This window comes from Marmota marmota, unplaced genomic scaffold (genome assembly GCF_001458135.2).
Source record: "Marmota marmota marmota unplaced genomic scaffold, marMar, whole genome shotgun sequence".
Lineage (NCBI taxonomy): Eukaryota > Metazoa > Chordata > Mammalia > Rodentia > Sciuridae > Marmota > Marmota marmota.
In genome coordinates this window covers 23319016-23335269 of record NW_026000093.1, presented here as the reverse complement: position 1 = coordinate 23335269, position 16254 = coordinate 23319016, and the positions used below count along the sequence as shown (strand labels likewise).

At 34.3% G+C, this 16254-nt stretch overlaps 1 protein-coding gene across 4 annotated transcripts in view; it reads right to left on the bottom strand.

Moving 5' to 3' along the window:
- Terf1 (telomeric repeat binding factor 1) overlaps positions 1 to 16254 on the bottom strand; it is a 30499-nt gene that overhangs the window by 8395 nt on the left and 5850 nt on the right. Inside the window, exons 4-8 of one of the 4 annotated variants that reach the window (XM_015485863.2) lie at positions 15384 to 15467; positions 13664 to 13813; positions 11969 to 12081; positions 6314 to 6373; positions 4585 to 4676 (exon numbers count right to left, since the gene is read on the bottom strand). In XM_015485863.2, coding sequence (XP_015341349.1) covers positions 4585 to 4676; positions 6314 to 6373; positions 11969 to 12081; positions 13664 to 13813; positions 15384 to 15467 — 499 coding nt within the window. The remainder of the gene's footprint in view (positions 1 to 4584; positions 4677 to 6313; positions 6374 to 11968; positions 12082 to 13663; positions 13814 to 15383; positions 15468 to 16254) is intronic. The other 3 variants (XM_048783054.1, XM_015485865.2, XM_015485864.2) reach the window with 3 other exon arrangements.

Sequence of the window (16254 nt, the reverse complement as noted above, 5' to 3'; positions counted from 1 at the left end):
GGGGGGGGGGGGGGGCTACTGAGGATTGAACTCAGGGGCACTCAACCACGGAGTCACATCCCCAGCCCTATTCTGTATTTTATTCAAGACAAGGTCTTACTGAGTTGCTTAGCGCCTTGCTTTTGCTGAGGCTGATTTTGAACTTGTGATCCTCCTGCCTCAGCCTCCTGAGATGCTGGGATTACAGGAATGCACCACCACACATGGTCTAACTGACATTTTAAAACACCCCATAATAATAGCAAAACTGCAGGATGCTCAGGGGCCATTATTCTTCTCAGGTATACATAAAGAGTCTCCAAGAGAAACCATATTCTGGACCATAAAAAAATATTTTATAAAATAAAAATTCTACAAGTATCTTCTTCTCAGACTAGACCAGAATTAAATGAAAATCAATCACACAAAGACATGTATAATATCCTTAAATTATTTGGAAGTTAAACAAGCTACTTCAAAATAATCCATAGGGCCAAGAAAAAGTCTCTCAACAGAAATGAAAAAAATACGTTGAACTAAATGAAAATCCAACATGAAATTTGTGGGTACAACTAAAGCAGAAAAAAGGGATTTATAGCATAAAACATACAATAATATTAGGACTATCTGAGCATGTAAGGAAAAAAAGAAACACCTATACAAAATTATGGGAAGTCAGATTAACCTCAGACTTGACCACAGTAGCACTTGAATCAAAGTTTACAAAGCTGTGAGAAGAAAGTATTCCTGGAAAATATTATATGTAGGTAAATCTTTTTTCTTAATTTTTTTTTCTTTTTAGTTATACACAACAGTAGAATGTATTTTGACATATCATATACATGGAGTATAACTTCTCATTTTTATGTTTGTACAGGATATGGAGTTATGCTAGTTGTGTCTTCATATATGAAAATAAGGTTATGTCCAATTCATTCTACTGTCTTTTCCATTCCCATTCTCTTTCCCTTTCCCCCACTCCCCAGTGAACCTCCACTCTTCTCCCACTCCCACCCTACCCTCACCTACTGTGAGTTAGCATCCGAATATCAGAGAGAACATTTTTTTGGGGATTGGCTTATTTCACTTAGCACAATAGTTTCCAGTCCCATCCATTTACCAGAAAATGCCATAATTTCATTCTACTTTATGGCTCATTAAAACTCCATTATGTTGATATACCACATTTTCTTACTTACCTGCTGAAGGGTACCTACATTGGTTCCATAGCTTAGTTAATGTGAATTGAGCTGCTATAAAGATGTGGCCTATATCACTATAATATGCTGATTTTAAATCTTTTGGATATATGCTGAGGAGTGGGATAACTAGGTCAAACGGTGGATTCATCCCAAGTTTTCTGAGGAATCTCCATACTGCTTTCCACAATTGTTGCACCAATTTGCACTCCCACCAACAATGTATGAGTGTTCTTTTTTCCTCATATCCTTACCAACATTTAGTGTCACTTGTGTTCTTGATAACTGCTATTCTGACTGAAGAGATGACATCTCAGTATAGTTTTAATTTGCATTTCTCTAATTGCTAGAGACGTTGAACATTTTTTCATGTATTTGTTGACTGTATTTTTCTTTTTTGGAAGTGTCTGTTTAGTTCGTTTGCCCATTTACTGATTAAGTGTTAAGGTTTTTGAGATCTTTATATATCCTGAAGATTAATGCTCTATCTGAGGTGCAGGTGGCAAAGATTTTCTCCCATTCTGTAGGCTCTCTTTTCACATTCTTGATTGTTTCCTTTGCTGAGAAGTTGTTTTTTAGTTTGATACCATCCATTTATTGATTCTTGATTTTACTTCTTGTGCTTTAGGAGACTTGAAGAATTCAGTTCCTACATTGACAAGAGAGATTTGGGCCTACTTTTTCTTCAAGTAAATGTAGGCAAATCTTTTAAGCAAAAAAGAGTAGACGCTCTTGGACATGCATGAATTTAGAAATTATAGTGTCTATAAGCCATTTTTTAAAAATCCAGCCCAAAAATAAATAAAATGAAGAGCTGAGGATTAAGGGAATCTTGGTAGAAGGATTTCGTAAATAGATCAATTTAAATACGATCAAACTTTTACAGGAATTATGGCTACAAAACAGGTTACAAATCTTGATTACATAAAATGTTAAGAAAAATGCGGGGGGGCTGGGGTTGTGGCTTAGTGGTAAGAGCATTTGCCTAGCATGTGTGAGGCCCTGGGTTCGATTCTCAGCACCACATATAAATACATGAATAAAATAAAGGTCCATAACATCTAAAAAAATTTTAAAAGAAAAATGGGCATTGGTGGGACAGATTTTTGCTAAAAACCAATCAACAGCCAAGGCTTAAATTTATATTTATAGATGCAACTGGACCCAGCCTTTCAAAGCATTTCATATTTATTCTTGATTATGGAGAGCTCATATAGTGATGCTTCTTGTGAAACAATATTTGAAATTCACTGAATCCTTCAGATCTACTTTAAAAAATTATATATAAACATATTTGTAGATAACATGTAACCTGGTAATATTTTTCTAACCTTTAAGGATATGGGTCTGCCTAAAGTCTGAAAGTCTAATTTCAGATTCTGGTTAGGGTAGGTTCTGCTCACATACTATATAGCCAAGGGAATTTTAATTAACCTCTTTTTATCTCAACTTCTACCTTGATAAAAAAGGTAGATTTAAATATTAAGTGAATTCTATATAAAGAACTTTTAACACAAATAGTAATGATTATTTGCCAAATGCTGGTGAAGTTTTTCTGCATAGAAGGAATTTGGATGATTCTTTTCTTTCAACTTTTCTGAAATATTTGATTTTCTTCCAAATTAGTTTATCAATTTTATAAACCAAATATTTGTTTTTGTATTTGTGCTATCAAAGATGGCACCCAAAATTCATTTTTAAAAAAATGAAAACCTTTTCACAACTAATATCCTCTAATTGAGAGGACACTTGGTACTATTTAAGTAAACTAGATTTTTAAAATGCTAAAAATCATAAGACCTTATAGAATCAATATCCACAATCACTGTAAACCCCTCTGAAATGAGGTCTTCAGAGTTTAACTACTCATGAGCTATGTTGAGCATCAACAAGTGTATGTTTACTGTTACTTGAATTTTGTATTATGATATTAAAAGCCCAAGAAAAGGCTCACATTATTCTAGTTTATAATTATAATTTTGAGACATTCTGTAGTAACAGATGAAGAAATTCGATTTTGGAATTTAGCAACATTAGGAAAATAATGGAGTTTCAGTTTTTTCATCTTTAAAATGAGAGTGATGACAGTACTTACAAATGTGTTTTAGCACTATATTCACAAATATTAGCTAATACTGGCCATGTCACCAGGTATCAGATCTGAATACATTTATTTAATAATATTTATTGCAGGCCTACTTACTGTGCCGAGTGTTCAGTTGGTAACTTATGAGTATGGAAAACAAGCCTAATTTTCTTAAATCACTTATTTTTTATTCTGATCAATAAAGGTCTAGACCTAATATTTAGGCTTCCACCTAAATAATTTACATTAATTTCACCATTAATACAGTGCCTAGAATAAAATATCGGTCAATGCATTTTTGTTAAATGAATACATACCAATTACAATTGAAAATAATTTCAGACTGGTTTTCAGAAGCTATCCAAGCCAGGTATGACAGCACACACCTGTAATTCCATCAACTCAGGAGGCTGAGAGGAGGATTGCAAGTTCAAGACCAACCTCAAAAACTTACCAAGACCCTGTTTCAAAATAAAAAAGAGCTGGGGATGTAGCTCAGTGGTAAAGTTCCCCTGGGTTTAATCCTTGGCATTAAAAAAAATAGTAGTAGTAAGGAAAATATATGGGATATATAGGTTCTTCATATGGTCAATCCTCAGATTCTATTTCTAAATTTATCTATTCTCTAAAATTTGTCTAACTCCAAAATCAATACTCATGGAAGTTTCCAGGTCCATTGGTAGACGTGTCTTTTTTCTGGTTGATTTAGTGACACATTTTTAAATCTGGAAATGCTGTCTAGTGTTTCTCAGAGCAAGAAGGCTGTAATGCACCTTATAGAAAAACAGATGTTACACAAAGTTCATCAAGGCTTGCATTGTAGTGCTGGTGGCGGTAACTCAATGTTAATCAATAATAAAGTGCCTTTCTTAACAGCTAACAACTGATCAATACATAAAACAAGATTATGTATTAATCAGTTGGTTAAAAAAAAAAAAGTTGTGATGAAAGGCTCAGAGGAATCTAACTTTGTATTTCTCCTAGGGATAATGATTCAGTATCTGCTAATTCAGTGCTCTCAAGACATAATTATCTGTGAATAATGAAATCTGAGTGTATTTGTGTCTCAAGAAAGTAATTACTTGAAGATGAAGATGATGAATACACTTAAGGTAGAAAACAAGTTTTACTATGTTACAAGCAAAAGAACTTTAAGCATTCAGAACTTTCTAAATTAAGCATCATCTCAAGTAACTATCATATTCTTTGTTCTCTTGTTTTCTGAAGTGTTTTGTATGTTGCAGGGTGACCTCAACTTTGAGGATCATTTTTGAGAACACATCATCTTTCCAATTCTGAAACTACAGTAATAGTACTTACTTTGAAGAGTTCCTACTCTCTCCTCTTTCTCATTAAAGTCTTGCTGCCAGCTTCCATGTTTCAATTTGGATATGAAGAGATTCTTGTGAGACCTAAACAAAAAGTGAAAGCATGTGATTCCAGAAAGACTAGTAAAGATAGGGAGGAAAAGGTACATGATTTATCACTATCTCTGTTCTAGGATCTTCTGCTTTGGCCTGCTTCCTTCCATGCTCTCCTTGTTTAGTGCTCCATGTTAACTTTTGGTTTCTTCTGTTGTCAGACTTCCCTCTTTCATCTCTTTTCTCAGAAATCAAGACTCTATTGGCCTTCCAATTAGATCAAGGGGGGGGGGGAATCAAACCCCTCCAACTTTCATTCTCCCTATGGCTTCTGAAGTTATTTCCCCAAAAAAGAAATTCCAAAATTCCTTTATATGATAGCAGATGTAGGCTGTCTGAAATTACAAGATGTGATATATATATATATATTTTCACATGTTTATATATTTATATATATATTTAACAACCCTGCAAAGTTGGTATTACTCATTTAATAAAGGATTCAAAAAGTAGAGTGCCTGAGCTTAGACAGCTATATTATCTACACCTAACTAAAATGTAGGCTCTGCTACATTGTTATCCCTACAAATACTCTATTCCAGTTAATGATACTTCCCCTCTTTTCCTCTCCCAAAAGTTTTTCTTGTGCTCTCTGGAATGCCATTCTCAATGGCTTCACTAGTTTCTCTATCTCTGCCTTATCTAAAATCTAGCTCTTCTTTTGGGACATTTCTCTTCTTTGTGGCTTTCTCAAGTGGAGACTGGCTTAATCTTCCACTCTCTATAAGCCACAGATTCCTAGAGGTGGATCTTCATAGTATTTTAGTATTTTTATTGTTCTTTTGTTTCCTGTGCTGGGGATCAAACTCAAAGCCTCACATGCTAGACAAGCAATTCCTCACTGAATTACATCCATAACCCCAATATAGTTTTCATTTACCAATGGGTACCATGTTCAGGAGCCTGTTTCCCCAGAAGTCTCAGTTCTTGAGGAATCAAGCTCCTGATATATATCACCTTTTATCAATTCTCTATAGCCACTCACTATCCCTCAAAGAACTTCCCATCATTCATGGACCATTTTCTACACCTAAGTGCTGCCATTATGAATAATTTCAGTGTTTGTGGACAAATCATAGAACATCCTGGCTTCTCAAATCCTCATCTTCAACAATCTCTTCCACACCATGTTAGCCACCCTCTCCCATGGTTCCATCAAGCATCCCAACTACTCTATTCTGAAACCGTTCATGCAGACTCTCATATTTATCGTCTGTCACAGCATTTCTAGATCAAAACCAGTTTTTCAAGTAATTTCGTTAAATTGGAATATGGGACATTTATCAGATATATTTCCCTATTCCCTTCCTGCCCCAGTATCACATCTTTGTTTTTATGACAGAATAAGTTTACTGAACACCTGATTTAAGCTCAAGTACTCCCTATATATTATTCCAATAATGGCCTTGTTGAAACAATGTAAAACAACCCAGATTCCAGAAGTAGGTCTCTAATTTGAAATTTTAAGACATATCAGGGTCTTGAGGATTTGTTGAGGTAAGCAGAACCCCGAGATACTTTTAATCATACCATTTACATGGCAGTTATAATAACATATTTAAGTCTGCATGAATTGTTTCAATCAAAGATTTTTAAAGACAGAGAAGAAAAACATCAATTTACTTCACCTCAATAAGGATATTGTACCCTCTGAGGATTCAGTTACCGCAGACTGTTTGTCACTAACACTTTAAAAGAAGAAAAAATTTGTAAGAATGTAAATAAAAGCAATTTTGCCTAAAGATAGCACTTTCCACATAGTCAAGTCACATTTCGATTTATAAAAATATCTTTGGAAAGAAAGCCTGGTAACATTAAGACATACATAGTCCGTTACAACATGGTTAATTTTTGCCCAAATGTGCTTATAAGAGGCATAAGGCATATATCAAGCTTCAAACATTAAGCATTTAATGCTTTCATCAAACATTCATAATATCATTCTTAAAAAAATTTTCCATGGCCCTTATTTCCATGAATTCAAGTTTTTAAAAAAAGATTTATTGAGGTATGATCTATTTACAAAAAATAATGCTTTGTGTTTAATGTATACAATTTGAATAATTCAATTTTAATTTCTGATTCTGCCAAGTCTCCAATTGAACTTTTAAATAAATTCCCCTTTGTTATAGTTGTTATAGTTGAAATAGCTTCCAAAATATAGCATGACGATTTTCATCTCCATGCCTTCACTGCTTCTACTCCTCTTTTCTGAGGTAACATTTCCATCTACTCATGAAAAATCTCAACCGTCCTTCAAGTCCCTGCACAAAACTAATACCTCTACAAAGTAGTCTATCTCAATTCCTTTAGCACTGAGGTCTATCTAAAGACTTTAGCAACAAATTATAGATTTTCTGCTGTTTCCTGCCAATAACTGTTGATGCCTCAAATAGATTAAAAGCTTTATCATAGCAAAACATTTATTCCATCTAGTCTTAAGGAGAGTTTTTTTTTCTTTTTAGAATTAATCTTTTATTAACAGTGTACATTTTAAATGTAAAACACTCAGTTCTTTCAAATATAAGAGTTACTAATAAGTTATAAAATGTCACAAGGCACTTCTGGGTCTTCAAGGAAGGAAGTTAAGAACATTCATTTTATTTTATTTTTAAGAACATTTATTTGATTTTTCTAACATTTATCTGACCTCACAATCACACTTCTGATGCTATGCTTGTTTCATTTGCATCCCGTTGACTGCTGTTCTGATACTTTGGTTTAATGCTTTTTTTGCCCTGTTTCTGCTTACAAGATAATATTGATGTTTGCTTGGTTACTGATCTTTATCCTGTCTCTAATTTTTATTTTAATCCCTGTAACTAGTGGACTAATAGTTCTAATATAACCTTGGTAACCAAGGTTACCAAGCCAATTAAGATGCTTCAAGACTAATAAGAACCTTCAGAAGGGGAGCTGGGGATTTAACTCAGTTGGTTCAATCCCAAGCATTTCCCAGAATCAGCCTCAATCTTAGCCCACTGCCCAGAACCAGCCTCCATCCTAGCCTCTGCCACAAAAGAACCTTCAAAGAATTCTAAAGACTAATGAGAGATGCAAACAGGTAAACAAATAAGTTACAATCTAAGGTAAGTCCTTTTTATAGATGTGACTTGGTACCATTGGAGCCCAGAAGTAATAACTCTGATCAGAGCTAGGCAAGACTTTGTATAGGTGATCTGTAAAGTAGACCTTGAACAACAAATAACAGCCTGCCTTAGAGAGAATAAAAAGAAGGGAATCCAAAATAGAAGAAACTAAGCAAGGGAACAGGGTAGCATTTTAAGATCAGTGATAAGTTCTGTGCTTCTAGAAAGTTTCAAGCATATGGGCACAAAGGGGGATAACACTTAAGAATGAGATTATGTGGTGGCCCCCCTTTTTCCATGAAAGGTATATTCCAAGGTCTCCAATGAATATTTGAAACCATATACCATAGTTGAGCCATTAGTTCTCTCTTATCCGATAGTACTGGTGTACAGCAGTCCAAAAATATTAAATAGAAAACTGCTGAATGTATATTAAGATTTCAATTACATGCCTTTCTGAGTAGTATGTTGAAATCTCACATTCTCCCTGCAGTTCTGCATGGGACATGAACTAGCCTACTGCCCAGTATATCCATGCTATATATGCTACTTACCCATCAGTCACTTATCAAAGCAGTGTATAAATACCCCCTGCCAACCCCCACCTTTTTTGGTGTGTGTTATTGGGGATTGAACCCAGGGGAGCTCTACCGCTGAGTTACATCCCCATTCCTTTTTATTTTTTGAGACAGGGTCTTGATAAGTTGCCAAGGCTGGTCTCAAACTTGTGATCCTCCTTCCTCAGCCTCCCAAGTAGCTGGGAGTTTAGGCATGCATCATCACACCCATTTCTTTTAAATGCAGCTTTACTTTATTTGTGGTGTTAAAGATCTAAACCAGGGCCTTGTAGATGCTAGGCAGGAACTCCACAACTGAGCTACACCCACAGCCCCTCAAGTAACCCTTTTTCCTTAATAATGAACCTGAAGCACAAAACATAGTGATTTGGCATTTTGAATGTGCCAAAGAGAAGCCATACAGCATCTATCCTTTCAATAAAAAAAGCAAAAGCTCTCAACTTGGCAAGAAAAACATCATATGCCAACACTATTAAGTTCTAATGTAAAAACAAATATTCTAGCTGTCAAATTGTAAAGAAAGACCAAAATATTCATGTTAGTCTTTCTATTGTACCTCAAACTGCTCATGACGACCTTTAAGGTAAGAACAAATCTATCCATGAAATAGTGCAGGGAAAAAAAAAAAAAAGAACTTTATGCTAGTTTTGCTGTCTTACCTCAAACTTTAAATTTGTGGGCAAAGAAATATGATTTGTTTGAAGGTTAACATGTTGTAAGCCGAAGTACAGTACACAGCACATTACCACTTTCTTTACCCACCAGGGTTAATTTTAAGTTCCAAGGCCTCCAAGCAGATGACTGAAAGTGGACAGTACTGAACCTTATAAAGTAAGAATCTACCAAGCACTGTAGCAGTAACATTTGTAGTCTGAGGTAAGACAACAAAACTAGTATAACGTTCTTTTTTTTCCTGCACTATTTCATGGATAGACTTGTTCTTACTTTAAAGCTTAGTAAGGTCAACATACAGTGTTTCTTTTCCTTATTAGGTCAATAGCTTTCATTTAAAGAAAGCACTTAATGGGTTCTTTGTGGGATATCTAAATTGGGACATCATTATTTTTGCCCTTTGGGGCTATTATTAAGTAAAATAAGGGTTACCAGAATACAAATACTGCAATATTACAAATGTCAATTGATAATTGAGATGGCTACTAAATGAGTGATGGGTAGGTAGTGAATATAGCATGGATACGTTGGACAAAAGTATGATTCATGTCCTGCCTGGGAGAGAGGAGAAGGGTGCAGCAGGAAGATCCAAGATCTCATCATGCTACTCAGAAAGACACACAATTTAAGACTTCTGAATTGTTCCTGGAATTTTCCATTTAATATTTATAGATCATGGTTGACAACCTGTAAGTGAAACTATGGATACAAGGGGACTTCTGAAAAACAAAACAAAACAAAAGCAAAAAACAAGGCCATATAAAGCTTTGTAAGCCATGCCAATAAATTCTGACACATTTAGTAGGAAACACGAGCCAAAAGGTTTTTAACCTGGGAAATGATTTAAACATCTGATTTTGTGAAAGCTAATTCTGGGAATTATGTCAAGGTTGGATTTATATGATAGAATTCTATGTAATAATCTATGATAAAAATGATGAAGGCTGGGGTTGTGGCTCAACAGTAGAGTGCTTGCCTAACATGTGCCAGGCCCTGGGTTCGATCCTCAGTACTACATGAAAATAAAATAAAATAAAGGTATTGTGTCCAACTTCAACTAAAAAATAAATATTAAAAAAAAAAAAAAAAGAGATGAGAGGCTGGACACTGTGGCGCACGCTTGTAATCCCAGCAGCTCAAGGCAGGAGGATCACAAGTTCAAAGCCAGCCTCAGCAAGAAGCAAGGCGCTAAGCACTTAGTGAGACCCTGTCTCTAAATAAAGTACAAAAAGGGCTGGGATTGTGACTCAGTGGTTGAGTGTTGAGTGCCCCTGAGTTCAATCCCCAGTACAAAAAAAAAAAAAAAAGAGAGAGAAAGAACACATTAGAGAAATATTTCTGAGATGAGATTCTTAATACAAGAGACACCTGGATTTATGAGGTGGAGGACAGGACGCAGCAGAAAGGTAGATGAGAAAATGAAGAACTATACATACACTGCATTCAGTCTAGGAGAACATCAGAAATAAGTGAATGGTACTATATAAGGAAAGAATATAGGAAATGTGCTCATTATCTGCAAGAACCATGGAATAAGTTTTTATTTTATTTTATGATAGTATTACATCATAAAATAAGGAAGGCCTGGCTTCAAGGATGTTTGGGGTTTTAGAATCATTAAACCTTGATTTTTCTAAACAAAATGAAATAATGTATCCAATAAAAATACAATCTCTACTTTTCAAAATGGATCATAGAAAAAAGTCAAATGATAAATAAGACCTCGAGACGAACCAATGAGGGATAGGCCATTCTCTGATGGGCAGGAACAATAAAAGGAAACACTATAAGAAGACTAAGCCTCAGTCCTGAGGTGTTACCAATGCAGTATATATCCAACTAGAATTCCAATGTCTATCTCTAAGTAAATAATTAAGCACTCCAGTTGTGGTCCCAAGAAGAAATAATATTATTTCTGTTGCCAAATATATTCATCCAGAAATCACAGAGACTCTGAATGAGATTATCTGGCCTTGAATTAAGGTTGGAAGCACAAAGGGAACAAACACTGAGTGCTTGTTTATTTTGTGGTATTGGGACACAACCCAGGGGTGCTTCACTGATGAATCTCATTCTTAGCTCTTTATAAAAATGTTTATTTTGTGGGTCTTCTAAGTTGCCTAGGCTGGCCTCAAACTCATCATCACCTGTCCTAGCCTCAGCCTCCTGAGTTTCTGGGATTAAATATCATTGTGCCAGGTAGACTATAGATTTAACAGAAAAGATCTTTTTAATGATTTGAGTTACATTTTCTTCAATAGGGTTAGCTTATAATGCAAAAAGTAAAAAATTACCTTTGGACTGGGGATGTAATTCAGTGGTGGTAAAGCACTTGCCTAGCATGTATAAGGCCCTGGGTTTGATCCATGGCACCACAAAAACAAAAGCTAAAAGAAAAATCCACCCTTAAAAATTCCTAATTTTGCAGACGAAATCAAACTACTGTCTCTCAATACTTAGGACTAATACAACCTATTTCTCTTCAGTGAGAGAGCAAATTACTCGCTCTTTAGCTGAACATCATCTGAACTATCAGCTTACCCTTGAGAAGACATATGAACAATATTTAAAAATACTAGAATAATTCTTAGTGCATAATTGAGTCACATAATGAAGGTATGTGGGTTATGAATAGAACTAAGGGGTACAAATGATTCAACTTTCCAACCTCAATCTAGTTTTCTCAGCACATCTTTGCTGAGAATAATAAATGAAATTACCTACATTATTTAAGCCATAGTATTTTCTCATTCCCTATTTTTGCTTAGAATATATAATTTGTGTATGTCATGCTATAACTCTATAGTACTTCAAAAAGCCAATGTTAATCATTAGTAAGATTACACACTTAGAACTTATTATTCTTAATAATAATGGCTCAATGGCATCACTTTTACATAAAGAAGGACCGTTTATAAGACAAAAAATTAGTGACTTTACAAACCTTTTTACTTTATCCAAATTGACTTCAGTTTCCATTTCAATATCATTACCATGAAGTTTATCTTGAGAAGTTATTTTTCTCGATTTTTCACTTTCCACTACTTTTGCTGCTGCCTTAGAGGGTTGTGTAGAAAAAAGGAAGAGGAAAGAACACATTAGGTTATTTAAAACAAATAACATTTAAATAACTCTGTTAATTCTTTGCCAATAATCATAGGCAAATATCTGTTCACAGAACAATAAAGGGTATCATGTTACTATTTTCACCAATAGGGTTTTTTTTTTTTGGGGGGGGGAGGGGGTACAGGGAATTGAGCTGGAGCACTTTACCACTGAGCTATATCCCCTGAGTTGCTGGAATTACAAGCCATGCCCCACTGTGCAAGGCTCTCACCAATAATTATAGTAATGCTGGCAGCTATTTTAGCTACCTGCTTGGTAAAGCATTATGGAGGGGATCTTTCCTTGTAAATATATTTGACAGACATACTGATCTCTAGGCAATTTTTTTTTTTTTAAAGGAGAGAGAGAGAGAGAGAGAGAGAGAGAGAGAGAGAGAGAGAGAGAATTTTAATATTTATTTTTAGTTTTCAGCGGACACAACTTTCTTTGTTTGTATGTGGTGCTGAGGATCGAACCCGGGCCGCACACATGCCAGGAGAGCGCGCTACCGCTTGAGCCACATCCCCAGCCCTCTCTAGGCAATTTTAAGACCAAAAGCTACTAAAAAATTAAAAAATAAATAAATAAATAAAATCCATTATTTTGAAATAAAATTCCCTCAAATTAATCCAGCAACAAATTAATGCTGGATACACAATAAATAACTTAAAATGTTTTGTGGCCAAGATAGAATAAAACTCTTACTTAATATTTTTTAAAAATGTTACTTAATATTTTAAAGGACTGGGGCATAGTTCAATGGCAAAGTGCTTGCTAGCATGTGTGAGGCCCTGATTGATCCCCATCACTGGGGGAGTGGGGTAGGAAGGGTGGGGGCTGGGAATCCCTATTCAATCCAATTTTGCTTTTCCCAAAATGTTTAAAATTTACTGGCAATAAAACTAAATATGTGCTTTCACTTTTTCTTAATTCATTTTAAGTTTTCCTCTTAATAACACAGTTTTAAAAATTTCCCCAACTCTTATTCTGATCTTTCAAAATTTTTTTATTTTAAAGATCTCACTAAGTTTCCCAGGCTGGCCATGAACTTGTGTTCCTCCTGCCTCACAGAGCAGCTGGTATTACAGGCATAAGTCATAATGCCCGGATGCAACTCTTATTTTGAAAAGCTGCAAAAATACTACAAAGACCACCTATAAAATCCTTTTAGTAGGTTCATAAATTGTAGCACTTTACCACATTCTTCTACAAAACCACTACACAAAATTCTGATTCAATTTTTAGGTACTGGGGATTGAAATCAGGGCTACTTAATCACTGAGCCACACCCCCTCAACCCCTTTTATATTTTATTTAGAGACAGGGTCTTGCTATGTGCTTCAGCCCTGCTAAATTGCTGAGGCTATCTTTGAACATCCAAAACTCCAGCCTCAGGCTCCTGAGTTGCTGGTATTACAGGCATATACCACCATGCCCAGCAAAATTCTGATTGTTTTTTTAAGGCTATTTCAACTATTCTTTATCTTAAGAATTTCTCTTAAGTCTATTGTTAAGACTCTCTGAATACGCATACCTTCATTAGAAAAGTTGATGATTTTTCATTAAGCACATAATTCACATAACTCTTAATTTTCTTCATCATGTGGTTGTAGCTGAACTGTTGAAAAATAGAATGGAATGTATTTTTCTGAGAGATTATCATAAGCAATTTCCTTTCTAAAGGCTAAAGGAAATAGAAAAAAATGTATTAATAATATGCCACACAAATAAATTCCAAATACAAAAGAATTCATCGTATTATTTAATTGGAAATAAGCACTTTATAATAAACTCAAAGAACAATTAAAAGTTAAATAATGTTTATGTGTCTAAAACATCAAATACTGAAAAACTGAGAAGGGGATGGTAAAAAGGAAAAAATATATCAGTGTTTTATCTAAAACGGGATTTTTCAACTTTTATTGCCTCTTTTAATTTCTAGTGATTAGAATTTTAGTGCATCTCATTCTCATTGCTTCCATGTCTTTAGCAACATGATTTTACAATTTATCAAACTTTTTTCCTAGTTGTAATGGGAATGTTTGATGTTTGTAGAACTACTTATTTCACAGTTGTATAGTACTATTTGATCAAAAATATCATTTGTTCACCCACTCTTCCAGCATGTTGAGGATTTAGGCTATTGGCCATTATTGCAATGCTCCTAAACATTTTTCTTCATATCTTCTTGAGGATATTACAAGTTTTTTTTCAGTAGTAATTCTTTCAATGCTGGATGCACAATAAAAAACTACAGAACTTTTTCCAAGCGCTGTGGTGCATGCCTGAAATCCCAGTGACTCATAGCTGAGATGGGAAGATCTCAAGTTCAAGGCCAGCCTCAGCAACTTAGCGAGGCCCTAAGCAACTTAGTGAGACCCTATCTCAAAAATTTTTTAAAAATTAAAAATTGCTGAGAATGTAACTCGGCAGTAAAGCACTCGTGGGTTTAATCCCCAGTACTTAAAAAACAAAACAAAACAAAAAAAAAAGTATGCTACAGCCAAAAATTGGAAATAATTTAAATGTTCAACAGTAGAATGAATAAATTATAGCATATTTATATGATGAAACAATGAGAGTGAACATACTATTATTATAAGCAACATGGATCAATCCTACAAATATAAACTTGCTATATAATTCCATCATAAGTTCAAAAAAAGTAAAGCCAATCTTTGGTGGTACAAGCCAGGGTAGTAGTTATACCCGAGAAGGTAACTACTTCCTCAAGTGACTGGAAGATGCTGTTAAGGTTCTGTTTTTTGATCTAGAGGCTCCTCACATAAACATATTCCTTTTGTAAAATCACAGCTACTTATATACATGTACTCTTCTAGAGATATGCCCTGTTCAGTAAAAATTTCACTAAAAACATATAAAACCATTTTTCTTTGAATGTTAATTCACTCCAAAAATACTATGCTTTTAATATTTAAAAAAAAATCTATTGACTTTAACATTACCCACAGGCAAATTACTAATAATCACAAAAATAACTGGAAAAATAAGCAAGTTAAAATGCATTCTTTATACCTGGGTTGCCTAATATGGTAGCTACTAGCCACACATAACTGCTGATTCCTTGAAATGTGACTAATTTGAATTTAGACATATTAAACATATAAAGTACACAACAGATTTAGAAGACTTGATTTTTAAAAAGGGGAATATAAAATATCAATAATACTTCGATTTAATGTGAAAATGACAATTTTTTTCTAAAATTCTATGATTTCAGTTTAGACAATTACCGTGTGAGAATTTGCATCAAATATTCTTTCAAAGACTTCTTTTGCTTCCTTAAAACTGCCATTTTCCATACAAACAGCTATAGCCTAAAGATAAAATGAGAAATACACACCTTAAACTACTATATATCCAGAAATTTTTAATTACTGACATCAATCAAGTGAATCTGAAATACATTTAAAACTTTTATGCAGTTTAATAAGTTATATTTGACAAATAACAGAACAATTTACAATAGGGTATGAAAAAATGAAAAAAAAAATTTCATTGGTCCTGCACATATTCAAAAACAAATACTCAACATTCTATCCCATACGTAAGCCAAATGTAAAGCAGGCATTAATAGATAAGAAGCTAAATGACGTACATTTAGGACCTATCTAAATATTAATTTTGAGCTACAGGAAAATAAGACAGGAGGTAGATGTTATTTTTGATAATTAAAATATAAAAAGATTTGCTAGTAGTCAAGATCCCTGGAAGATTTCTACTAGAAACCTAGCAAGTCAGCTGCTTTTGAATGATCATTTACACATTAGCCTTTCTGATAAAACACGTGAGAAGATATTAGACCACCATTATCATCTGGATAACTATAAACTTGGCAGGATATTTCTTGTTGCCTTATAAATATGTAAAATGATGAAAAGAACAATATACAAATGTGAAACAACAATAAACAAATGTAAAAGGGATTAGAATGTCTGGCAAGTATTATATTAAATGTTTACTATGTACTTATTGTCAACCCCTCAACCTTACGGTGTAGTAACAAAGGTTAGCTTTTTTCTAGAGCCCCTAAAGTCTGGAATAACATGAAAAATCTCTTCAACTTGAGTTCAAGTCTTAAAGTAATTAGGCCTTTTTCTGCCC